General features: G+C 56.6%; 11 protein-coding genes across 11 annotated transcripts; all 11 read right to left on the minus strand.

Moving 5' to 3' along the window:
* Nucleotides 1-117: 117 nt before the first annotated feature.
* On the minus strand, nt 118-2,244 carry JKF63_02810 (uncharacterized protein; the record flags this gene model as incomplete). Its single annotated transcript, XM_067898834.1, has 1 exon — nt 118-2,244. The coding sequence occupies one exon, from the start codon at nt 2,242-2,244 to the stop codon at nt 118-120; it is 2,127 nt and encodes a 708-aa protein (XP_067755278.1).
* A 1,180-nt stretch (nt 2,245-3,424) lies between these two features.
* On the minus strand, nt 3,425-4,450 carry JKF63_02811 (uncharacterized protein; the record flags this gene model as incomplete). The annotated part of the gene is made up of 1 exon (XM_067898835.1): nt 3,425-4,450. One exon carries the CDS (start codon nt 4,448-4,450, stop codon nt 3,425-3,427), a length of 1,026 nt encoding a protein of 341 aa, XP_067755279.1.
* A 1,158-nt stretch (nt 4,451-5,608) lies between these two features.
* On the minus strand, nt 5,609-6,688 carry JKF63_02812 (uncharacterized protein; the record flags this gene model as incomplete). The annotated part of the gene is made up of 1 exon (XM_067898836.1): nt 5,609-6,688. The coding sequence occupies one exon, from the start codon at nt 6,686-6,688 to the stop codon at nt 5,609-5,611; it is 1,080 nt and encodes a 359-aa protein (XP_067755280.1).
* Nucleotides 6,689-8,058: 1,370 nt separating this feature from the next.
* On the minus strand, nt 8,059-9,930 carry JKF63_02813 (uncharacterized protein; the record flags this gene model as incomplete). The annotated part of the gene is made up of 1 exon (XM_067898837.1): nt 8,059-9,930. One exon carries the CDS (start codon nt 9,928-9,930, stop codon nt 8,059-8,061), a length of 1,872 nt encoding a protein of 623 aa, XP_067755281.1.
* A 716-nt stretch (nt 9,931-10,646) lies between these two features.
* On the minus strand, nt 10,647-11,546 carry JKF63_02814 (uncharacterized protein; the record flags this gene model as incomplete). The annotated part of the gene is made up of 1 exon (XM_067898838.1): nt 10,647-11,546. The coding sequence occupies one exon, from the start codon at nt 11,544-11,546 to the stop codon at nt 10,647-10,649; it is 900 nt and encodes a 299-aa protein (XP_067755282.1).
* A 916-nt stretch (nt 11,547-12,462) lies between these two features.
* Nucleotides 12,463-14,154, minus strand: JKF63_02815 (uncharacterized protein; the record flags this gene model as incomplete). The annotated part of the gene is made up of 1 exon (XM_067898839.1): nt 12,463-14,154. One exon carries the CDS (start codon nt 14,152-14,154, stop codon nt 12,463-12,465), a length of 1,692 nt encoding a protein of 563 aa, XP_067755283.1.
* An 883-nt stretch (nt 14,155-15,037) lies between these two features.
* Nucleotides 15,038-15,337, minus strand: JKF63_02816 (uncharacterized protein; the record flags this gene model as incomplete). The annotated part of the gene is made up of 1 exon (XM_067898840.1): nt 15,038-15,337. The coding sequence occupies one exon, from the start codon at nt 15,335-15,337 to the stop codon at nt 15,038-15,040; it is 300 nt and encodes a 99-aa protein (XP_067755284.1).
* A 996-nt stretch (nt 15,338-16,333) lies between these two features.
* Nucleotides 16,334-17,458, minus strand: JKF63_02817 (uncharacterized protein; the record flags this gene model as incomplete). The annotated part of the gene is made up of 1 exon (XM_067898841.1): nt 16,334-17,458. The coding sequence occupies one exon, from the start codon at nt 17,456-17,458 to the stop codon at nt 16,334-16,336; it is 1,125 nt and encodes a 374-aa protein (XP_067755285.1).
* A 559-nt stretch (nt 17,459-18,017) lies between these two features.
* On the minus strand, nt 18,018-18,554 carry JKF63_02818 (uncharacterized protein; the record flags this gene model as incomplete). The annotated part of the gene is made up of 1 exon (XM_067898842.1): nt 18,018-18,554. The coding sequence occupies one exon, from the start codon at nt 18,552-18,554 to the stop codon at nt 18,018-18,020; it is 537 nt and encodes a 178-aa protein (XP_067755286.1).
* Nucleotides 18,555-20,201: 1,647 nt separating this feature from the next.
* JKF63_02819 (uncharacterized protein) lies at nt 20,202-20,924 on the minus strand (the record flags this gene model as incomplete). The annotated part of the gene is made up of 1 exon (XM_067898843.1): nt 20,202-20,924. One exon carries the CDS (start codon nt 20,922-20,924, stop codon nt 20,202-20,204), a length of 723 nt encoding a protein of 240 aa, XP_067755287.1.
* Nucleotides 20,925-22,404: 1,480 nt separating this feature from the next.
* On the minus strand, nt 22,405-23,472 carry JKF63_02820 (uncharacterized protein; the record flags this gene model as incomplete). The annotated part of the gene is made up of 1 exon (XM_067898844.1): nt 22,405-23,472. The coding sequence occupies one exon, from the start codon at nt 23,470-23,472 to the stop codon at nt 22,405-22,407; it is 1,068 nt and encodes a 355-aa protein (XP_067755288.1).
* Between the last annotated feature and the right edge of the window lie 984 nt (nt 23,473-24,456).

Here is a 24,456-nt window from a genome sequence, read left to right on the forward strand (position 1 = left end):
GGAAGGGGAGGGAGGGGGAGTGGAAATGCCTCACGCGTTGCTTACTAGCCAGGCCACAGTGCCAAGACGATATGTCGTTGCCGCCCCACCACCCACCCTCTCTCCATCCTCAACACCTCAGTACTTACCACGACAGCAGAAAAGACGGAGCGCCGCCATTGTTGCCTCATAGCGCCACCCTCGCGCAGCGCCTTTCTCAGGCGCCTGCGTCTCTACGTCACCCTGCTGCATCGTGGAAAGGAGTCGGCGCAACTGGCGGATCTTCTCGAGTGATTCACTCGGAGCGGCACGCTTCCGCATCTCCTCCTCAAGCGCGCTAAGGCAGAAGAGCGTCATGTTGTGATTGAATCCAAAAAAGGAAGCTGTTTTACACCGGCGCTTCGCATCGTGCGACGTGGCGTCGTGACGAAGTAACGGAAATAAAATACTGTCCCGGATAGTGGTGGACCCGTTGAGGAGCATGACGACGCGGTCGATACCCATTCCCCAGCCCGCTGTAGGGGGCAGCCCAACCTGCAGCGCCTTGAGAAATGTTTCGTCTAGCGCCATCGCCTCATCATCACCTGTTTGCTTATCAAGTAGCTGCTCTTGAAAGCGGTAGTATTGCTCCTGCGGATCATTCAGCTCACTGTATGCGTTGCAGTACTCGACACCGTTAATGAATAGCTCGAAGCGAGCCGACAGCCCCGGTCGCCCACGCTGCTCCATCGCCAGTGGACTCATGAAGAGCGGATGGTCTGTCACGAACGTCGGCTCCACCACGCGATCAGTGATGAAGTAGTCAATGAGCTTGTCGAACATCTTGGCAGCCGTGCGCACCGACGGCAGCGGGATATTGTAGCGGAGCATGATGGCAGACATATACGCCATGCCGCGCGGCGTACTCAACTCCATGGGGGGTGGCAGCTCGACGCCAGCCTCTTTCTGCACAGAGTCGTAAGCGTTAACGCGTCGAAACGGCTGCGCAAGATCGATCTCCACCGGCTCCTTTGTTACACAAGAGATCACAGTGATCTTGGTGGTGCCGTTTGCCGCAAGCGCCAGGTGACGGAGAATCTCTTCGGTCATGGTCATGAGATCCTCGTGGGTGTGATACGCAGCGTAAAACTCGCACGTGGTAAACTCGGGGTTGTGACTTCTGTCGGCGTCCTCGTTGCGAAACACGCGGCCAATCTCGTACACGCGATCCATGCCACCCACAATGCACTGCTTCAAGTGTAGCTCCGGGGCCACCCGCAAGAAGAGGTCCGTGTCGTTGGCGTTGTGGTGCGTGACAAACGGCTTTGCGTTAGCGCCTGAGGCGACGGAATGCAGCACTGGCGTCTCCACTTCAATAAAACTGCGCGCATCGAGAAAATTGCGCAAGGCGCGGGTGATGGCGTGGCGCTTGCGGAAATGCTGCAAGACGGAAGGGTTAGACATCATGTCGACAAAGCGGTAGCGGTACTTGACGTCGATGTCCGTGAGCGGCACGTAGCCCTTCAGGTCTGGACACATCGCTTGGTCTGTACAGACATATGGTGCCAAAACGAAGGCCTCCGCCGCGTACAGAGACAGCTCCCCTTTCGCTGTGCGGCCGGGCACACCGATGGCTCCAAGAATGTCGCCTGTGTGTAACGTGTCGGCGAACGAACGCAAGTCAGCCTTAGTGAGGGACTCGCTTACCTGTCGCAGCACCTGCAGCTGGGTCTCGCCGCTGCGGATGGTGATGAAGAGAATGCGGCCCATGTCCCGGATGCTTACCACACGGCCCCCGACGCGTACGCCGCGCGCCTCGCTGCACTGCTGACCGGCGCCGATGTGATCGTACTTCGCACGGAACTCAGCGAGGGGGATCACAGCGTCGAATGGCTTATACGCATTCGGGAAGTCCAAAATGGTGCGCGTTGGTAAAAGAAGGCCAGCAGCCGATGCGGTGAGGGTTGGAGCTGCAGCGCTTTGGCCTCTTGATGGGTGATTGACAGCCGAGGCGCCTGGCGAACCAGTGGCCCCTTTGGGCCGCTTCCGCCTCCGCGCCTTGCACGTCGATGCCTCGCTCTCTTCTCTGGGACCATGAGCCTCCAACGTCAATATCGGAGGAGAGGAAGAAGCGACGGGGGCGGCCGTTTCCGTCGTCGGTGGCACAGTGTCTGCAGAAGTTGATGCTCCCTTCTGGGCAACGATGCAGACTCCGCGAAGTTGGAATGTCAGCGAGGTCAGGAGCAGCAGCGCAGCCGACTGAGCTTTACTGAATCGGTACATCATGTAGACGACCGCGGCCGGGGAGAACTAAGGAGAACGTAGAAGGAAGATTTACAAGAAAAAAAAAGCTGCCGCAGCAACGGATGGTTCGGCAATGTACCCACAGAGAGAAAGAGACGCGCACACAACAGAGCAACAGTCGGGGCGTTTGCCCGACGCGTAAGGGAGCACCTGTAAGCTGCCGAGTGCAGCTTTGTGAAAGACGACATAGGGAGCCGTAGAACAAATAGAAAAAGATGCCATAGACACCAGAGAGGTTGGGGAGTCCTTGTTGGCGACAACGGCGGGAAGCCAGCCACGCAAGCACCCTGGGAAAAGCGGTAGTCCTCTCCCCTCATGCTCACTGCCAGCACCACCAAGCATACGAGTAAAATGACGGGCTTGCTTCAGCCCCAACGTGGTGCAGAGGCGGCACTGGCTCCCACCCCCTCCCCCTACCCATCATCCTCATCATTTCCTATAAGACACACAACCCACCGGTGCAATGTGGCAATCCCTCCTCCTTGTGTGCTTCAGAAAATGCTTTGCCAGTGAAACCGACAGCGTCGTTTAGTAGGCAAGGGGAAGGAGTACCTGGAACCACACAGACACGCGAAGCGCGCATGAGCCACCTCGGTCATCCTTCTGGAACACCAAGAAGGTGAGTGGGGGGAGGCAAGTTCTTATATGTTTTGTTCTTCTTCTGTGGGGTAGTTCGAAATGTCAGCCTGGTGACGGCGAGAGCAGCGAGGTACCCCGCCTACCCGCGTCTGTGTCAAAGTGGCGACTAGTGGTTTGCGTTCCCTACAGGGTGGAAAGGTCATCGCAAGCAGCCTCGTCAATGTCTACGCTTCCCCAGGATGCATGCCAGGGAGAGGCTGCCAATACGATAAATCCTGCGGATGCGAGCCCATTGATGCATCCACAATCACACTGATGCCGCCACGCAAAGGTTCGCGGAGATACACAACTCAGGAGACGTATTTTATGTCCCCCGGGAAAGAGGAAACAAGTACGGCGGAAGAGAGCGCAGCCAAGGCACAGCGAACTATTCGTGGGGCCCCACCCCCACCCACCCCATGACCAAACTTTAAAAACACACACACACACACACACACCACTCCATAGCACTACACAACACTCAAGGCTGCACACACACACACACAAACGCCTAATCAGCACCACCACCACCATCCGCACTTCCCTAGAGCGTGTAGTTGAAGAAATAAAACTTCAAGAAGAGCGTGAGACCCATGTGAAAGGTCGACACGAATATAACCAGGCCGATAAACCAGTTCCGCTCCAGCGTTGTCTTCCACATGTGCCACATGTTGATGAGCAAGTACGTTGTGGACCAAGCGCCGCCCACCAGAACGAAAAGCCACTGTGCGACGCCAGATGGAATCACGCAAAGGATCGCCACAAGCTCAAAAAGGAACATGCTGTAGCCGTACAAGCAGAGTGTGTCGGCGAGTGTGGCTGGAAGGTTCTTCCACTGCATTATACCCCAGACAAGGGCACCAAATACAAAGCAATAGAGGTAAATGACGGCGTACGCGACGGAAGCCATATAGAAATCGTATCTCCACGGCTGCGCCTGGTTGGCCTTTGTGTGAGCGATCTTGCTTACGACATTGCTGGCCACCGCCAAGGTCATCCAAAGGGTTGTGCAGATCCAGAAAGGTCCGTATAGGTCGGGCTTGCGGGACAGCACCACGCCGGCCTCTTCCAGCACCCCCTCCTCCGCTACCCCGCCTATGCCCATGGATTCGTTGAAGTGCCAGTTGCGGTCCATCAGAAAGTCTGGCGGGTTCAATGGGACGAGGGTGTTGCTGAGGCGAAGCAGCAGCTGCCGCGTGTTGATGTCAAAGAACTGCTGGTAGAACGGCAGCGTCCAGAATTTGCTCGTTGCGGTAGGCTGAGGCGTCGTGGCGGCAGAGGTCTCAGCAGAAGCAGGGCCGGCCGGTGGCAGAGACGTCGCCATGGTTGGTGGTGGTGGTGGTGGTGTACTGCCATCTCCAGAGTAGAACTGCGCTGGAGCTTTATCTGCGTCCGTGTTCACAGGCGACTTGATCGCCGCCGTGTAGACCGCAGAGCCGTAACCATGGAATGGTTCACCGGTGCCGTTAAAGGCGACGGGGGCAACGGGCGGCACGGCAGCGCCGACAGGGGGATACGACTGCTCGCGAAAAGGATCCGCCGAGTTGCCGTTCTCGTATGGGTTCGCCATTCCCTTACCGAACGTGACGAAGGGATGTATGCAATGCAGCGCACGTATGCGTTCACGGAAGTAACGTGTGAGAAGCGTCAGTGTGGCACCACCACGTCTGTCCTCCTTCCCTCCTTTGTGTGTGCGTGTGTGCGTGTGTGATTGGGGGGGGAGGGAGAGAGAAGGGAGGGAGCTGGACAAAATGAATGCGACTAAAGCAAGGAAAGAAGCAGGCGCGCTGAGGCAATGGGCCCATGGTGGAGTAGTTGCACACACACGAGAGAGCGCATGGGGAGAGGTGGGGGCGTGAAGGTTGAACACGGTGGGAGGAGGAAACATGCGCAGGAACACCAGCCCCTTCAGGGGCGCGACATTCGGTCGAACAGAGAGAAGTGGGCAAAACCTTCCTTGCTCACGATGTTTTTTTTTGTATGTGCGCGCGTGCACTCCGAGAAGCCTCACAACACTATCCGCTGGTTTAAAGACACCTCCGATGTGAACAGGCCCCCACCAGGCGGGTATGTGCATATAAAAAAAAAAGACAGAGAAAACAGAGGACAGCACCCCCTTTCCACGCGCGTCACGACACGGCCACAAACATGCGCATTTACATCCCCACTACCACCCCACGGTGTAGACCATGTGGATGAAAGAAGAGGGGGAGGGGGGCAACAAAAAAAAAAGCGGTGAATCTTTGACATCGGCTGCACACGTGCCCTGAAAAGACCAGTCTGTGTGGGTGTGTGTGGGTGTGGGTGTGGGTGTGGGTGTGGGTGTGAGGGTATGTGTATGTGTATGTGTTGGGGTGTTTTGTCTGTGAGCAGAAACTCTGTGAGACAAAACCAAAGGGAAAAAACTAAGGGCAAAACCGCCGACACCGCCCTCTGTTGCCCATCCTCTCAACACACACACACACGTCATGTCACATCGCGCCCCCAACGCGTTCTCACGTAGACTAAGGGGGGAGGGAGGAGGAAGAGGACTGTTAACGCAGATACCGAACCCCCCACCGGCGTAAAAAAGGATGCGCGACTGCCCGACAAAGCACCGACCGGCTCCTCCCCTCTCTGCCACCGCGCATCCTCACATTTCCGCCTTCAGCGTATTCCCTCCCCGAATCCTATCACTCCCTCCTTCTTGTCTTCTATTGTCGATCAACGTGCACCCATCAGCGAAGCTTTACAGCTTCAGTCGCCGCCGTGCAACGACAGAGGAGACCAGCATAGCTGCTGTGAGCGCTACAAAAACACAGAAAACGAGAGGACTGTCGCCGTTGGGGGAACGGCGCGCGTCTTCGGCGGCCGCCTTCGTCTGGATAGCCTCGTACAGCGCCTTCTCTGTTGGGAGCTGGATGCGCGGGTTGTTGAACCACTCCAGCGCCCCCACACTGGTGCGACTGCTACGGATCGCCTCCGCGAGCGCCTTGGCATTGTCGTCTGACAAGTCGCACGAGGTCAAGTCGAGGGCGTATACGTACCGCATGTTTGGCACCGCCCTCACCAGCACCTCCCGTCCGACATCGGTGACGGCGTCATTGCAGGCAAGGTCAAGCGTGGAGAGGTGCCGGTTGTTTGTTTTCGTGAGGGCCTCCGCAATGGCCTCAAACCCCACATCACCCATGTGGTTAACGGAAAGGTTGAGCGACGCGATGCGCGATGAGCTGGAGAGAATGAAAGCCTCGGCGATGGCCACTGCACCACAATCGCCGATGCGGTTGTCGCTGAGGTCGAGGTTGGTGAGGCTCGGGTGGCTGCCGAGCATCTCTGCAGCAATGCGTGCGCCTTCATCCCCCAACAGGTTGAAGGCTAGTGAAAGATCGGTAAGGGTGCGGCAGGCCATCACGCCATCACATAGCGTGGGCATCCCACGTGGAGTAATGTGGTTGGTAACAACGTTAAGCGTCCGAAGCTTTACCGACTGCAGCAGCAGTGCGAGAGGGTAGAGTGCCTCATCTTGGATGGAGTTCTCGTTCAGGTCGAGGTAGGTGAGGTGTGGGCAGTTCTCTCGCAGTGCGTCGAATAAACACATCGCACCCCGCGGACCGATCTTATTGTCTTTTATGTCCAGCGACTCTAGGTTCACCATCTTCGATATATACCGTTGCACCAGCTCGATGCAGTACTCGGGGGACATATTGCTGCCCGACAAGTCCAGCGATGTCACCCTAGCAGGGTCGACAATGGCGGCCTCAAGTGCATTCGAGGTGAGCTGCCCATACGTAAACTCGACCACGGGGTTCTGTGAGGAGGAAGTAGACATGTCTCTGGATGGGAAGGGGAGGGAGGGAAGGAGGGAGGGAGAAGGAGCGTGAGGGGGGGGGGGGCCAAGTTGGTGTGATGGTGTGAAAGAAATGCCTTATAAAGATGTCGCACTCGAGTGCTTACGAGTAGGCGCGTGTGCGCTTGTGTGAATATCCTGTAGAAGGGGGAGGGCAATTTGAAGAATGCCCTTGAAGGATTGTGTTTACGGCGTGAGACAGTTGATTCAAGGCCGGGATTGAAGAGTCAACAAACGCGTCAGAGATAGAGCAGCGGTACTGGGATTGTAGTCCAGTGCCTGCGCGCCGCACATACGCAGTGGCGATGGCAGTGGCAGTGGCAGTGGTGTGTCGGGAATGGGAGAAACCATTTTTTCTAAAGAGATCAACGAGCCCTCGATGGCACACACGCACGTGAAGCGAGCCCCGATCCCTTTTTCCAGGCGTACATGTCTTTGGGTGGGCGAAGATAGGTGAGGAAGCGCTTAAGGATCGCCACCGCCACTGTCATACAAACCAAAACAAAACAAAACGTGTGTACGCCTACGTCCACGCGATTTGGGCCGACGCTCTGCGGAAAGGTGTACGCTCCCTTGGGTGAGGGAATAAGCGTTAGGAGGAAAAAAACAATATCATGACCTGCGCCAGCGACCCAGCACTCCTCCTCCTCCTCTCTCTCCCCCCCCCTCTTCCTGAAAAGATGCCGGTGCGCAAACACAGACGGCGTCAACAAGCGGGGAGGAGCGATGAAAAGGTGGCGAAGCAATAACGAAGACGGGAAGCGCGTGTGCCTCAGATTAGGGTAGTAGTAGACGAGGCACGCATGAGCGGAGTAAGGGGGGGGGGGGCACACTCCTCCCAGAAAAAAAAAACTTTCCAGGAAAAACGAAGCCCTGGCGCACTCAATGATTAAGTGTGTCACACGGTGGTGGGAGATACGTACATCCACGAGTTGAAGGGATGCGATGCGTGACACCTTTTCCGCATCGTTAACACGGTGATGATCCCTAGAAATCATCCCCTGCACCACCACCTTCGATGCACCTACACCACCGTCTCTCTCTGTGTGTGCGCGCTCCGTTTCCTATGGTGGTCAAGTAGGCCCTGATCGCTCAAAGATGCCTCTCAGACGCGCCGACGTGAACGTTGGGCGTAAAGCCGCCAGCTGTTGTTGTTTTTGTTTATGTGAGAGTCCGTGGGGGAGGGAGGGAAGGGAGGGGAGATCGGTGGTGCAGTGGCCGTGCGCTAACGGACGGAGAAACACCCTCCTTTCTCCCTACCCTACCCCACCTCCCCCCTCCCTTCACACGACAAGCGCGACGCGCAAGGCCGACAGGGAGAAGAAAATGGTGGGCGTTGGCTGACTCGCAGCTTATGAGTGGCGCGCACACCACTCCAGAGTTCGACTGGCTATCCGTTTGAGGCCAACGCGGAGCTGCACGCACAAGGCGTGATTTCTCGTAGATTCATCATCGGCGCCCAAGCCAACATTCTTCTCGGCGCGCAGCTCGGCCAGCATCTCCTCATCCTCCGCAAGCGTCGTGGGGAACGACTCCAGGACACACTGCACGGTGCTTTTCACCACCGATGTGATGGCAGACTCCGTCAAGGGTGACAGTGGCTCGAAGGGGCCGTAGCGGCGGCCCTCCATCACGCCGAACTCATCGGCTTGTGCGAACTGTAGACGGAGGAGTGCCAGCAGAGCGGCTGGTGGAACACCGTCGTGTCCGATCCAGCAGCGTCCTGGCAAGTCCAGCCCGTAGCGACGCATCAACGACAGGCGCCGCGCGTCCCAGTAGCTCACAGTACCTTCCTGATTCGGAGAGAGAGAAATCATAGATGTGGCGTCGCTCTTACCTTGAGGCTCATTAGCCTCTGAGGGAACAGCGAAGGGAAAGGGCAGCTTGTCGTGCACGTTGTCGGGCCCCAGCACAAAGCCGTAGTGTTGCAGCAGCTCCCAGTTCTGCAGGGGGCCGTAGCTCATCCACAGCTCGCGCCCCACGTCCGCCGCTGTCAGAGCCGCCCCAACCACCATCGTGAACGGACCCCCGCTCGGCTCCACCTTTCGAACGAGCACGTCAGTGCGGTTCGAGTGGTTCACCATATCCGCCAAAGGGACCAGCGCCATCACCACGGCGCCATCCACGTTGAGGTTGAAGGCGCGAGAGTCGAAGGTACACTGGGCCCACACCAAGTGCTCGTACGCGAAGGCCGCCGACATATCGACCAATGATGAGGTTTCTGCCGTCGCACTGTCCTGGGACAAAAGTGCACGGTGAAAGAATGGGAGGAGGGAAGTTCGAATTTGATCAGCAAAAACTTGGAGCTGATTGCGCTTGGCGAGGACGTCGTCAAGCATGTCGAGCCCATCGAGCTCCATCAGGTCGCTCAACTCCCAAGCGATAGGCATTGTAGGGTATTGCGGTGGACAGTGCATGAGCAATCGCCTCCAGTGTGACCTCTCCGCACCCACGACAAAACGCTCGTAGACGAGACACAGCAACAGCATTGCCTCCTCGTTCGCCAGGAGATCGCGCAGAGACGGCTCCGCGACGATGGCGCGGCCCAATGCACAGAACTGAAGCGCAGAATGCAAGCAAAACATCTCAGAACGAGGCACTTGAAGCAGCATGCCCCCGCTGGGAACGGGTGCGGCGCAGCACAGCGCACCCTCGCTGTAGTCGTTTCCCAACTCCATTGGAATGAAGGAAACCTTGCTCGACCACGCGTCGGTCATGGTTGAGCCTCTGTGACGTCCTGCATCCCTAACAACGGAGAGTGCTGAACTGGACGCTGCCACAGTCAGGCTGTCCCGAGGCTTGATCGTAGCCGTTGCGTACTCATCAAGTGCCCTGCGAAGCGCACTCCATGATGACTTGGGTGATGATCCATCGTGTTGTTGCTCCTGGATAAAATAAAAAGCCAGCTTTACACTGAGCTGCTCGTTCCATGGATCAACAACATCGTGCACGCGCCCTGCCACCATACGTGCATCCAGACACTCCCAGAGAGTGCGTCCATCCATAGCAACGATACGTGTCCGCCAGAGCAGTTCATGCAATGTCCAGCCCTCGCAACTGCCAGCAACGGCATGAACAAACAGAGGATCTTCGTCGCTGTAGGACGCGCCTGTGTCCTCGGCGTACCATCGCAAGTAAGAACGTTTTACCTCGGCATTCTCAGACTTGCTGAGCTGCGTTGAAAACCAGCTAGCGGCAGTGGAAGATGATGCGCAGGAGGACATCGCCGTAGAAGAAGACTGAACTCGAGTGGAGCCGGTGAAAGACAGGGAAAGGGCAGGCGACAGAGAAGGGGAGGAGGACTATCGGGGAGCAGTGCAGGAGGCATAGCGAGCACGATACATCAGCTGACCAGCACGCATGCACCTCAAGTACAGCACTGGGAAACCACGTGAAGAGCGCATAATCGCTGGGCACTCATGCTAAGCGGGTCGCGCAGTAATAAAGAACAACCGGCAAAACAAGAAGAAAAACGAATGAGGGAGGGGAGGCCACCACCGCACATATCCGTCTCGTTGCTGTGCCGCGCTTTGGGGAATACATGTGCATTCGTGCGCACATTTACCCCAAAGAAAAGGGAAACTAGAAAAAAAATGTAGATGAATAGACACACAAATGTCAAGTAGGCGTACACAGCATCACATCACGGGTGGGTGGCACGGGGGAGGAAGGGGGGAAGCGAGCAAAAGAATCGGTGTCAATACCATCGAAGTAGCCCACAGAAAGACGGCAAGGGTGGGAAACATTCTTCGGGGGGGCAAGAACCGGTGAACAACAACTGAGACCAATGCGCTACTCCTCTTACCACCCCAACTAAAATCCCCCCGCCAGGATGCCTCACCACACACACACACACACACACACACACACAGTCGCGTTGCTCACTAAACGCTTCAGTCCGAACATGCACACAGTGGGCACAGACCCCGGCGCATATGCACTACTCCTTATTGGGCTCAGAAATGTGAATGTTGGCCATGCGCTCGAGGACGCTGACGACAGCAGAGTTGTCACGGTCGCCGTCACCGTTCTGCACCATTGCCTGGAAAAGCTGCGAATTGACGGCAGTGGAGGGCAGAGGCACACCGAACTCCTTTGCCGTATCCATCACGATGCCCATGTCCTTGCTCTGCAAGGCGGCCTTGAAACCGGGCTCGCGGTTGCCGGCAAGAAGGCGGTCCGGTTTCACATCGAGTGTCCAGCACTGTGCCGCGCCACCTTTGATTGCCTCGATCACTTTAGGCGATGAAACACCACACTTCTCGGAGAAGACGAGTATCTCTCCGAGTGCCACCATTTGAGCAGCCACCATAATTTGGTTGGCCGCCTTGCACACCTGCCCTGCCCCGCAGTCACCAACGTGCGTCACTTTCTGGCCCATCGCGAGCAAAACAGGCATGACTCTCTCGAGCGCGGCAGCGTCACCCCCGACCATGATCGTCAAGGTGCCGCTGCGCGCCCCCAGGTCGCCACCGGAAACCGGTGCATCGAGCGCAAGCACCTTTTTTAGCTCCCACAGCCGCTGCGCGATCTCCTGTGCAGCAGAGGGCTTAATAGTGCTGTTGTCCACGAAGATCGCCCCCTCATGAATACCGGCTGCCACACCGTCGGTGCCGAACACAACCTCCATCACATCAGAGGAGTCTGAGAGATTTGTGAACACGACATCAGAGGCGGCGGCCACCTCCGCCGGTGTTGCGCACGCCACTGCGCCAGCCTTGACGAGGTCGTCGCACTTGGAAGCAGTGCGGTTCCATACACTCACGGAAAAGCCTGCCTTTACGATATTGGCGGCCATGGGCTTACCCATGAGCCCCAAGCCAATATAACCCACGCGCATTGCTCTCTCTGGGAAAAAAAAGGGGGTGGGGATCCCAAACTGATTTAATAAAACAGAGAAGTACGGAGGAACGTGTCTTACCTCGAGGAGGTCAAACTGCCATGCGAGTGGGAAGCGGTGGAAGCAAACGTGAAAGAGAGCGGTAGACGTGAAGAGGAGGAAGGGAGAGAGAAGGGAGCGGGGTAGTGTGCTGGAAAATAACTCAAGAAGAACCCAAGCACAAGCACCACTGCTGATGCGGCAGAGTGCCAGTGACGGTAAACAGGCGCCCTCCGCCGCGGAGGGGGGGAGGAGGGGCATTGGTGCGTGCCTCCACTCCCCCGTTTTCCTACCACTCTCGTCGTTGTTTTTCCCGCAAGAGACCGGTGCGAGGCGCGACAAGGCAACATGCCGGGGCAGCAGCACAAGGGGGAAGGGGGCGAGTGTAGCGTGGGGGACCCCCTCCCTTTCTCAACATGACGCAGTGTACCGAAACCTCGGCTCTGTCTTAAGCTACCCCACCCCACCCCCCCCCTTTCCACGGGAGCTCTGAACCTTAAGGTGCGAAGCCACCACACCACCGTGCATGTAAACGCACGTCTTTTTTTTACGTTTTGATTGCCGTGCGACACGGGGGGTTCTTCGGTTATACTTGGAATTTGCATATCGACTCATTACCCCCCTTCTTCCTTCCCCTCGTCCTCCTCTGCCAGCACAGTGTGACACGAACGCTCTGCAAGGGGTGCCCCCAGCGCATCTGTGCGTTGTAGAGTGATCTGCCGCCAGGCTACCACCGTCTAAGTGTGTAACAATTAAATTCCCAGTCACAGCGGTCACGACGGGTGCCAAGTGTGCTATGAGCGCTGGCGGGATGTGACATCAGGCACAACGGCACATAGCCTCACAGTGCAGTCCGGAATGGGCTCTTCGCATTTGCCTACAAATTCTTTCGTAGTTCCTCTTGCAACAAGGCAAGACGTTTGGTGATGCCGAATGTCGCCTTGAAGACGCTCTTCAAGTCCTCCTCCGACATGCTCAGAAACACCTGCACGTCGATCGTCTCGCGCTGTACTGTGCGTGTAAGTGCACCCAACCCCTTTCGATTGAACACCGCCACAAGCAACTCCACCCCATGAGCACCCTCCAGTGCCCCCGGTGCACCAGACTGCCCTGTCATGGGTGCCTCGACTGTGGGTACACTTGAAGGCGCAGCACCACTCCCAATAGGAGGTGGAGAAGTCCCAGCGGCCCCCTCCGTTTCCGCAGATGGGGGGAGCACCATAGCGGCGTGTGCAAGACACGTGGAGAGATGCCCCCAGGGCCCGTCTGTCTTTGCCCAGTGAACAAACGCCTCTTGCACCTCGGAGCTCGTCGGCACACTTGCCTTCTGCGTGCACACCACCTCGTGCACAACGCGGTTGAGAAGCGCGGTGGACCAGCGATGTACATCGCGACTCGTCTCCGTCTCGAGGCGTCGTGCAAGCCGGCTGCGCAGACGCTCGAGCGCATCGCTGCTGCTCTCCAGTGCTGTGATGCAGTCCTCCACGCTTCCGCAGAGTTCACCGTAGGAGCATGCAAGTACGCGCTCCAACTCCGGTGTCTGACGCAATGCGTCGACCATCTCCTCACAGCCTTCCAGCACCCGCCAAGTGTCAAGTAGGGGGCTGGGTCGGCTAAGTGGGTGCTGCATGGCAAGGGAAGGGGGCATGGGCAGTAAAAACTCGCGTGAGGCCTCTGTGAGCACCATGGAAAGCCATGGCACGCGATGTAGTGTGTGGCCCACAAAAAGCGCATTAAAGGCGTCGTCATAAAAGAAGAGAGCCCCGTTCGTGAAGTGTGGTGGATGGTGAGTCTGGTTGTGCTCCCTGCGCCGCTGTTGCTGGCCTTTGTTCTTGACTGCCACAACACGAAGGGTGCGCATTGGCACCGGCACGGGCGACTCACCCGTTCGTTTCGCGTCATCGACTGCCACAATATCCCCGTCTGCAGCAGCTGACACTCGATCCTCTGGAAGTTCCGCAAAGCGCAGCAACTCCAGAGGCGTGTTCGGTGCGTTCTCCAGCACTGCGCGACGCACACCATCGTGGAACGTGGCGTTTGTGAGCAACGCTTGCCCAAAGCAGTTACACACCAAGCGTGCCTGGGGCACGAGTTCCAGAAGCCGCTTTACAAGCGCGCTCTGGAGAGGGGAAACGTCACCGGGAAGGAGAATGTGATGAACACGGCTTAGTGTTGTGGCGTGCGTCTCGCAGAATCGGTGCGCGGCATCGATGCTTTGCACCCGTGGCAGCCCGACCAGCACCTGCGACTGCGCTGTTGGGTCCTTGAACTCGATATCGGACATACTCGTTGAGGTCAACAGATAGATGGATTGGGTGTGAGGTGGGGAATCCGGAGAAGCTTCGCGAGACACATCAATCACCCTCGTCATGTGCCGCCCACAACCGTGAGGTGGGATGCCTTGATCATGAGCGCACGTGACGTAGAGCTGCGGCGGCGCGTGTCGAAGGTACCGAGAAGTTCGGAGAATAGGGGATACGGAGTCGGCGAGGGAGCTCGAGCTGATTGTGGTGTGTGGGGCCGCACCGCGAGCGCTGACGGCTCTCCATGCCCGCGTCACTCGCGACATGTGCGCACCGAAATCAAGTGCACGTTGCGGTTATGAATTAAGACTGGAGGGAGAGTCGATGTAAACCGTGTCGACCAGGTTGTACGTCTATGAGTGGGTGTGGGTGTATGTCGAAAGGAAGGGGAGGCGATGCGGAGGAGGAGGAGAAGGAGGATAGAGAGGAAAAAGGGTTACCTCCTCACATGTCGCACAGCTAATGAGAAAGTAGGACGGGGGGAAGGGGAGGGGAGGGGGCGGAGAGGCAAGAGAAGGGGAACCGAGAAACATCGACAGTGCTCTTGTCGAAGTTCTCTTCCTGCACCTGTGAACTGCCGCCTTCTCTGGCCACAGCTGATGATGTGGCGCCGACAAGCACGTGCAGGATAAAAGATAAACTATTAAGACGGCCTGGGGTACTCCCGTTAAACTACGAACGCGTCACACGCACACACACACACACTGCAACTTCGACTGTAAACACAGGTATATGCATGTGTATGCGTGTGTGTGTGTGTGTGTGTGTGTGGTAGTAATCCGCTATGCTTTCCTCCACCCCTTTGATGTATGTTTTTTTTAACTGTTCTGGTGTTGCTCATCAACGCGCGCTTGCCGGTTTCAAAGAAGGGTGGGGAAGGCGAGGCCGACAAGCAAAACTGAAAGTTGAGAAGGCAAAGGTGAAAAAAGGGGGCGGCCGGGTGCCTGATGCACTCGATGCGAATGAACCACTATCACTACCTTCACCACCACGTGTCTCATTCCCGAGTGCCACCCTAACAAAGAAGCGCGCCGTCGCCTAGGTGTTCTTGGTCAACAACCAAGTCTTACGTGTGCATCACTCCCTAGAGGCCCCTTAGACACGATGGTGCAATTCGAGGGAGGGATCGCAGTGGGGTCCCCACACGGTCTACTTGCGCCAGGGCTCCTTCTCCGACTTGGCATAGAAGCCACCAACGGCACCAATGAAAATGCCGACGACAGCACCAAATGTTGTACTGTTCACATTTCCCCCGTCGACGACACACAATGCCCCGCTTGCCGTTGCTGTCGCCAGGGTTGCAGCTGCAATGGAAAGGCTCACCGGGGTGACCAGTAGATGGAAAAGGCCGATCGTGGTCGAGCACGTGAGCAGTGAGGAGCACGAGCCGATCAACACCTTATCCGTAAAGCGACGACTAGAGGCGATGAGGACCGGCTGCACCACCATACCTCTGCGGCTACGCACCGTCAGCGAGTGAGACAGCGAGTGAGACAGCGAGCGGGGGGGATGGCGAAGCATCGTCAACGTTCTCTGGTGACTGCTGGTGGTGATACTGCAACACTAGCGATGAGAGCCGTTGTGTATGTCTGTGAGTGAGTGCGTCGGTTTAAAGCGGGTGCCGGAGGGGAAGATGAAAATCTTGATGGATAAAACCTCTTCAATAGTGTGTGAGGCAGACATGCAGTGAGACCACCGCTGAGCACGAACTCGAGATAATGAAAAGAGGAGCGTGCGTGGGGCGGCGACAGGATGAGAGGGAAAGGGAGGGGAGCTAGAGAACAGAATGAGTGGGAGAAAAGGGGTGCGCTGAAGCACTTTCGTCTGGCATCGAGGTCCACACAATGTGAAGAGGGCCCAGGAGGGGGGGGGTACCCGAGAGAGAAGGGAGAACCAGCGCTGATGACCTCCATGTGGGATTGCACATCTAGAAGTGCGATGTCTCTCCCTCGTAACAGTGGCTCTATCAAAGCCTTGATCTACGCGCGCATGTCTCTGTGCGTCTGTGAAGGCAGTAGAGGAGGCCAATATGGTCAAGAAGAAGAGGTCAGGATGGACACTGAACAAAAAAAAAACAGAGGGATCTTTCGCTGTTTAATATGATGCCGCTCGCCTTTCCCCCTCCCTTCCCCCGTGTGTGTGTGTGTGTGTGAAGTCCATCGAGACAACGGTATCACATTATGGTGATGGTGACATCATCCCATAACTCTTGCGTTCCCGCTGTAGGGAATGGGTGGTGGTGGTGGTGGTGATGGTGGTTTTGTCGTCTCTCTCTCTCTTACACTCCAAAAAAAAAGAGCTCGCTTAAACGTGTAACCCCCTCCGTCTATTCAGCAAAAGATGCGCATCGACAAAGCAAAGCTGTGAATAGACCACACACACCCCACTATACCCCCCTCCCCCCGGGGTGGGGGGTGAGGGGGATAAAAAGAATGATAATTGCGTTTAGATGAAGTGAATGCCGTGCTTAATGAAATGGGCGAGCATGCCCATCAACGCCTCCTCGTCCAGCATGCGACTGCGATTCTCGAACATGGGATCCGCAATCACCGAGTCCAGCAACGCGCGGAACTGCTCGAGTGATATGGAGGAACCGACATCCACGCTGCCACTGGCCGTCGCTGACTTTGCGCTGGACATGGCGGCTCCGACGGGCTGACCGCCCTCCATCTTTCGGTAGCTCAAATATTTTTCGTACAGGGACTGCACTGCCGCCTTGGTACGAAATATTGACGAAGCCTTCTTGTTCTTGCGGTTGAAAAGCATTCGCACGAGTCCATCCCACTCCTCGAAGTCCACATCAGGCGGCGGGTATTTGGGATCCAGCCGAATGACGCTCGACTCGACCTTTGGTGGAGGGTTAAAGCTATTCTTGCTGATCTTCATGAGGTGGCTGCAGCGAGCGAGCAGCTGAGAGTTCACGGAGAGACGACAGTACGCCTCAGACCCAGGCTGCGCACAGACGCGCAGGGCAAACTCGCGCTGGAACATGAGAACCGCACACTTGAAGGTAGGCGCCTTGAGTAGCTTGAACACTAGCGCCGAGGAAATAGCGTACGGCACATTCGCTACACACTTATCAAAGTAAGGGAAGTCCTGCTCCAAGCAGTTACCACGAATTATCTGCAACTTCGAGGCCAAAGGGGTGTTCTGGAAGCGCTTGTTCAGCTCAGCTACCATGCGAGGGTCGATCTCGAAGGCGATCACCCTCTTCGCTGTCTGCAACAACTTTTCTGTGAGGTTGCCTGTGCCGGGGCCGATTTCAATGACGATATCAGTGGGCTTAATCGCCGACTTTTCGACAATGGCGGCAATAACGAGGGGATTTTTCAATATATGCTGGCCGAAGCCTTTGTTGAAGACGATGCCAGACTGGCTGCCCCCAGTCTTTACACCAGAATCTGCCTTTCTTTCCTTGCGACCCCCCGCCACGGTGCCGCGCTTGTGGCTTTGTGGGGCGGACTTGCCTAGTGTGACGACTTTGGTGCCAAACTTGATTTTCCGAGACGCGGCATGGATGGGCTCGGCGCTGATGATGCCCATGGGCACCGACCGCGGTTCTTTCGGCATTCCCCCACTACTACACACGTTGAAGGAAAAAGAAGTGTGCACCCAAAAAGAAAAACTGCAATATGTTTAAAAATGAAAACAGAGTGGCCGCGACAACGACGCGTGATAAACGCAGTGGGTGCGCGGTTGGGCCGCAACAAGCGGTTGATTGTGTGAGAGTGTGGGGAGTGCGGGTATTGGGGGGAGGGGGAGGGAGGGGGAGAATAGGAGTGTGAATTATACCGATGCAAAGAAGGACCCACGCGAATCTGCCATGCCAATACACCACTACGGAGAATGGGCACGCACGCGCATCACCACAGACGCGATGGCGTAGGCGCTCTACCCCTCCTTTTTATTTTTCGCGAATGGTGCTGCAACTCTAGTGGATGCGGAAAGCCTATTCCGAACGTACCAGGTGATGATAGTGGCGGCGATGGGGAAACGGGGGGGGGGGCTGCAACAAAAGGCGGTAGGCAACTTTTTCACAATCCACGCAGAAGCGCACGCAGAGTATCCAGCACCACCACAGAATCGAGGAGAGTACACAGGTCATCGTTAGACAACCGATGCGGGGGTGTTACTGCACCACCCACGCGACACCCCGGCGCGCCGTGTAGGCGTTTCGCTTCAAGTTCGGCTGCGCCTCCACACGCAACCACGTATGCGTGCTACTAGGAAATGGCATGGGCATTTGAGACGGGACAGTCGGCGGTAGCGACGGGGGCACTGGAGAGTAGGCCGCAGAACTGCTAGACGGTATTAACCCACGAGGGATAGAGGACAGCGCTGGGTCACTATCATTGCAAGTCAAAGAAATTCCTGCCTTGTCAACCACGCGTCCCACAGCAGATCTCTCGTGTCCCACGATGCCAGCCTCTCCGGCATTTGTTATTCCCTGATCACGACTGGTGCTGGAGCGTGGTGATGCCAGGATAGATGCCTCCGCCTGGCAAAGAGCCGAGGCCCACAGCTCCTCTAGATAGCGATATGCACTCGTGTTCACACCGCTGTTGTGTCGACGGGAAGTGTCGGGGCTCTTCACGTCGATTGGCATTGCTGCAGAGGCAGGAGCATCAGCAGCAGCCTTGATCGTAGACAACTGTTGACCACGCATCGGCCGCGTGACTGCTGTCTCCTCCTCCTTTGCCAAGTAAGTCTTTGTGGGAACGGGTGTGTGTGTGTGTGTGTGTGTGTGTATGTGTATGCGTATATCGTGTGATGATACGTGCAGGAGCGGAGAAAGCACCAGGTGGGCGTCCCCCACCCGTTCTCAAGAGTGTTGTGTAGCTCTCCGACAGCTCGAGTGAACCACACGAACAGGAACGTACGCACGTAAGAAGTGAAAGAGAGTAAGGGTGCGGGGGAGACGCACTCGCAAAGCAGTACCCAAGAGCTGCTCATCAACATGTGCACCGGTCATCCTCAGTGCAGGGAGGTAGTGGAGAGCCCACATGAAGCTCACGCCTACCCTCCATACAAGGGACAGGGACAGCAGCGGTGGGCATGATGGTGACCACGGCACATCTTCATGGACAATAACGCGTCTCAAGCTGACTGGACTCAGCACCTCCCTCTCTCTTTCGTAGGATAGAGAGCAGCAGCATGCCTAAACCAGGGCAAAATGCTCGCTGATCAACACTTTGTGCGGGCGTGAGCCTTCACACGCGTCATTCACCACCACCTTTGTCATGTGCATCTCTCCGGCATGTCTCAAGTGCTCTCCAGTAGCCGTGCTGGGCAGCGCGAGGGAAATTGCAAAAGAAACAGAAAAAGCGCTATGCCGACAGGCCCTTGTGCATCGGCTTCTTGCTGAGACTAACGCATTTGTGACGAAGGAGGAGAAAGAAAGCGGCCCAGGTGCGCCCCTCCTCTCTCCCGCCTTCTCTCTTGAAGGGCGCGTGGGAGCATAAAGTGCTGCGCGTCACGTTTCCACCAAGACTCCAAGACACATGTATATGTATATATATATATTAATATATATATTTGTAAAAAGAACAATACAGGGAGAGGGAAGAAGAGAGGGAGGAGGAAAAAAAAAACGACCCGCACACGACACGCAAAAGTACAGGGGTGCCGTTATCAGCTCCCCCCCTCCCCCATCTCCTCCTCCTCCTCCTCTCCCCACGTTCTTTTTCTCAAACACTAGCGGGTGCTTGCGAGTCTTCTGTGTGTCACGACGTGTCTGTGCCCACGTCCCCCTGTGTGTTTTCCAATATTGCATACAAACAGCGAAGTGTGAAAGGAAAGGAGTGCATAACGTGATCACGCATTATCACCAGTATCGAGAGGTGGGGTGGGGTCCCCCATCACCGCCACACAGACGCACCGTTGTGCTGTCCCGCCTCCAATGGCGCCGCAAAAGACCACCCTGACACTGCCCATCGCTGCACACGACAACGCGCCTGGTTGAAGAAGTAGATGCCGGTGTGTCTGACGTGTACGTCGACACTACTGTGCTTGTGGTCAAGTGAGTCATGTGCGCTAGGTCTGCGTACATGGCTGCCGGCAGGCCATAGCCAGAGCAGAGCTGTGCCTCGGAAGCATCGCTCGGGCCGCAGCTGAAAGAGATAGCATCCTCGTTTTTTTTTTTTTTGGGGGGGGGGGGCACGGATCGAGGCCTGGGACTCACCAGGCCTCCATCTCGTCGCCCTCGACCGTCGGCAGCGGCACCACAACGGCTGGGGACGACCGCCTGCGCTCAAGTCGAATCCCTCCGTGCCTGGTGTGAAGACAAAGACGGCTGACACACACGCGGTTTCGCTTAGGAGGGGGTGCAGTGCGTCACTGTGTCTGCGGAGCGCAGCGTCTCACAGGCGGCGCAGCGCTTGGCAGACGGAGCGTTGAGGTACGTGCAGGCGTGACATGGCCATACCTCGGGTGCCGAGCTCAGCTTCAGTGGTTTTACCAGGCGGCCAGTAGAACTCGTGCAGCCGATAGACTCTTTGGGGCTGATTGGAATTATGTCGCTCTGCTCCACGTCTCGGAAGCGCACTCGTCGATTCTGCACGTTGAGGCATCGCATCAGACTCTTGTGTGTCTGATGTTCAAAGGAGGAAACTAGCGCAGACAGACGAAGAAAGTCTTTATCGTCCACGAATATACGTGAGTACTCCAGCAGAGTCAGGCGGGCGAGTCGCTGCACTTTTTGGTGCGCCTCACCCTCGCCGCGCGCCACGGCCAAGTGCACAATGCAGTCCTGTATGAGCTCATCCCTTGCCAAGGCTAGGTGAAAACCGTAGTTGCACAGCGAAACCAGTTGCTCCAACAAGAGCAAGGCACCGTAGGTGCCTTCCGGGTGAGCAAGTACGAGGTGGTGTCGAACAGTCGACAGCACCAGCTCTGGGTGTCGGTCCGCGAGAGCCACGCACTCAGTCAAAAACTTTACAAACCCCTGCTGCTCTCGCCGGAAGACACAATCCGCGACAACAGCGGCTACTCTGCGCTTAAGCCTTACATGCGACACTGCGCTAAGAAGATAATCCATTCCTTACAACGACGAGTCCTCTGTGCTACCCCCCCCCTTCTCTCTCTCTGTCTGTCTTCTGTGCGTATGCGTGTGGATGTGTCAACGGGAAGTCGCTCTTCTAGGCACCCGACCCCATCCGCTCTGCTTCAGAGCACACGTTTATGGAATCGGCCTCAGCACAGCGGCGGCGCTCTCAAGCACACCAACACACTCGAGTGGGCTAAAGATTACACGAAGCAAGAGAACAAACACGGCAGCGCAACAAAAGGCGCAAAGACGAAAGAAAAACGAGATTTTGTTTGTTTTGGGCTGTCAGACGGGTGAATGTGATGAGCGCCAGACAACACTCCAATCACGTCCACATGCGCCAGCACACGCACGCGGGGAGAGCGAGTGTGGCAAGATCTGAAAAAAAAAAAAAACTGAAGGCGTGTAGTCACGTGGCTGTGTCAAAAGGTGGGGAGGGCAGCAAATGGCGATGTGAGTGTTTGGCACAATAGCGGAGGAAAAGTAGTAAAGTGAAGGGGAGCAGGGGGTACGAAGGGCAGAGAGCAGGTCGGGGGGCAGATGCGACTGAGAATGGAAAACCACGGCAGATGACTGCAGTGATTTGTTCTGTACGTCCAACTGTGCGTGTGTGTGTGTGTGTGTGTGTGTGGCAGGAGTAATGGAAAACAATCCCAGAAGAGCTACGTGACCCAAGTACACAAAAGAACGTGTGCAACCACGATGAGCGGTGAGCGTTGCCATAAGGTGGTCATATGCAAGGAGTGGGGACGATAAATACAGAAAGGAGGAAAGCCGTGATGGCTAGTGTCAGAGAAGAAGTGGCGTGGCGCATCGTGGATACCGCATAGCGGGTTCGTCAAGGGGGAAAAAAATATTCCAGACGTTTTTTCTCTTTCTAAAGCAGAAGTCACCGCGCAAAGTCATAAAAAAGGAAAAAAGAGATCGATGCCTGCAATCCAACCATCCAGGTGCAACGCACCCCCCCCCCTCCATCTTTTACTTATAATCTTGACGGCGCTGCTAGCACAGAGCTGCAGCTGCGACGGCGCGCGCCTCGGCAAAGACCACTGCTGTGCGTATGCACTGCATAATATTTCTTTGTTGATCGTGATTGCGGAGAACAACAGTAGAACTCGCAGTGTTGTGTGAACAAGCGCAACGGTATTATGTGACGCATCACCGAGTAGGAGTGGGGGAGAGAGGAGGGCGGGGGGAGGCATATGCGTGCGATAGAAGAAAATAAGGGAGGGCTTCGCCTCATGAATGCGCCGGCCCTCAGCGTCGCTCTTTTCTCGCTCCCTCACCCCACCCCCTGAGAGGTCTGTCTGCAGCACAGATGAGAGAGTGGCATATGCGCACCCAGATCCCTCCCATCCCCACTCCCTCTTCATGTGCGATGCGGTTACATGCACACACACACACACACAAGGGGGGGGGGGGGGGAGGGGGAGGGGACCAACGCAGGGACGATAACTACATCAACTCCATCTCACGGGGTCTTGCGCACAAACTCGTACGGCGACGGGTGCGTCACATAGGCGGGGGCCGAGACAGAGGTGAGGGACTGTGTGTGGACAGGTGGCGCTGTCAAGTCGGGGTAGAGGTACTCCGTGTAGCGGCGGGTGCTCACGTCGTACGCCACCATTAGCAACGCTGCTGGCACTGCGTTGAGCACGGGCTTGTTGCGAAAGAATCCATCGTACAGCTTCGTAATACCATGGCGCCGGCGTAGATCAATAAAAAGAGAGCGATAACCCCGCGGCCGCCCTCGAGTGGCCGAGTTGATGATGTGGAGTTGCTGCCGTAGCGACTGCACCGGGTAGTGGACTGCCATGCCTAAAAATGTGGCGAGGTGACAGTAAAGGAACAACATCATGCCATGGCGGTAAACCCCATCGTAACGCAGGCAGTTGTAGAGGCCAAACTGAAGGGCAAACTGCGATGAGCGACCGAGGAGTGTGAGGGAGAAGCCGCGATACACTCCAAGCAGCACCTTTGGTCGCTCCTGCAGCGCCGTCACGAGGACGTCCAGAGCGCCGCGAAACGGGCGGGGTCCCGTCGCAGCCTCTGCTGTTGCCTGCAGCACGTCGTATGGATGGCGCATCGTGGCGTACAGCGCACCCGTCACAGCACCTGCAACAAAGCCATGGCGGCTGTTGCCCCATTCAGATGCAACGGACATCGTATTCAATGACTGCCGCAGCATGACGAAGGTGGAGAGTAGAAAGCCATAGTCCGCCGCCATCCAGAGTACCGAGCGACCCTGCCACCATCGTGTGTGTAACATCACCCGAAAGAACTGCGCCCGCTTGTCTGACATGTAAATGCGGTTTGACTCACCGGGGACATCGCTGAGGAAGTACAGTCGCTCCAATTTTCCAATCGGCACCGTGACAAGCGCGCACCCCGTAGAGCAGCCCATGATGACGGCAGCGTGCTGTCGCACTGTGAGTTGCGCCTCCGTGTATCCCTGTCGGTGTGCAATGGGCTGCTGGTAGGGGGTCGTAGTACGGTAGCCGAAGAAGCTTCGGTAGCTTGACGGGCTACCGAAGCTCATTTCAAAACAGGCACACACTGTGTGACAAGTCGGTTTGGTCTCTGTACAGATGCGTGTAGAGCACCATGTGGAAGCCTTCTTGTCACCTGCGCACAACGTTGCACTCTCGGACAGAGTGCACGCCCACGCGCCAGGACAGACGATCGGCAGGGGGGGAGAGAAAACGACAAGGGAGAGGGAGCCGTGGAGGTGTAGCGTGAGGCGAACAAGAGCAAAGGTGTTTCCCTGCATGAGAGCGTCGAGGCATCGGGGCAAGACCGCCAGCGTTTCTCGCGTTAAAAAGCTTGATAGAGCAAACCCAGTGCAACGTACCCTCCAAGAGTGCGCATACGATCAAAACAGCAATTCGACCGGTGTATCGAAGGAGGCGGTTGGAAAGTACACAAAGCAAGGGTGGTATAACTCCATCACAGCGAGCACAGGCATGCCAGCCACAGCGCCATGTGCGTGCACAATGCCCGCCGCACACACTTTCCCCAACATTCAGTCACATGGAAACTCGACGCTGTAACGAGAAGAGAAAAGCGTTCCTCAAGGGGGGGGGGGGCATGCTGGAGCTTTAGAGAGCTTGATAAACAGAGGTAGGGGGAGGGAGACTATGGAAGAAGGCCAATACGGCGACACCAACAAGCGAGCCCGAGATCAGCAGACCATCCCATACGGGTCCCGAGATCAAATGGGAGACCAACACAAAAGGAAACAAAACGAAACATGCACTGTCTAGTCTATACGCTCTACGGTAACATCTTCTGAGGAAAGGGCAACACACGCCGCGAGCTCCACGCCACGCCCCCCCCCCTCTCCCTCCCTCTGCCCTCAGCGCTCGCCTTGTGGATGTGGCCGGGAGAAGGGGGGGGGGGGGCGGGGTAAAGCGAAAAAAAAAGGGAAAAAGAGTCGGTGGTGATGGGGGGAGGCGGGGGATTCCATACGGTGCAGCTCAGCGGGAAGTCAAAGATGTGAACGTCGGGCACCATGCCTACGGCC

Source organism: Porcisia hertigi, chromosome 30, assembly GCF_017918235.1.
Source record: "Porcisia hertigi strain C119 chromosome 30, whole genome shotgun sequence".
Classification (NCBI taxonomy): domain Eukaryota; phylum Euglenozoa; class Kinetoplastea; order Trypanosomatida; family Trypanosomatidae; genus Porcisia; species Porcisia hertigi.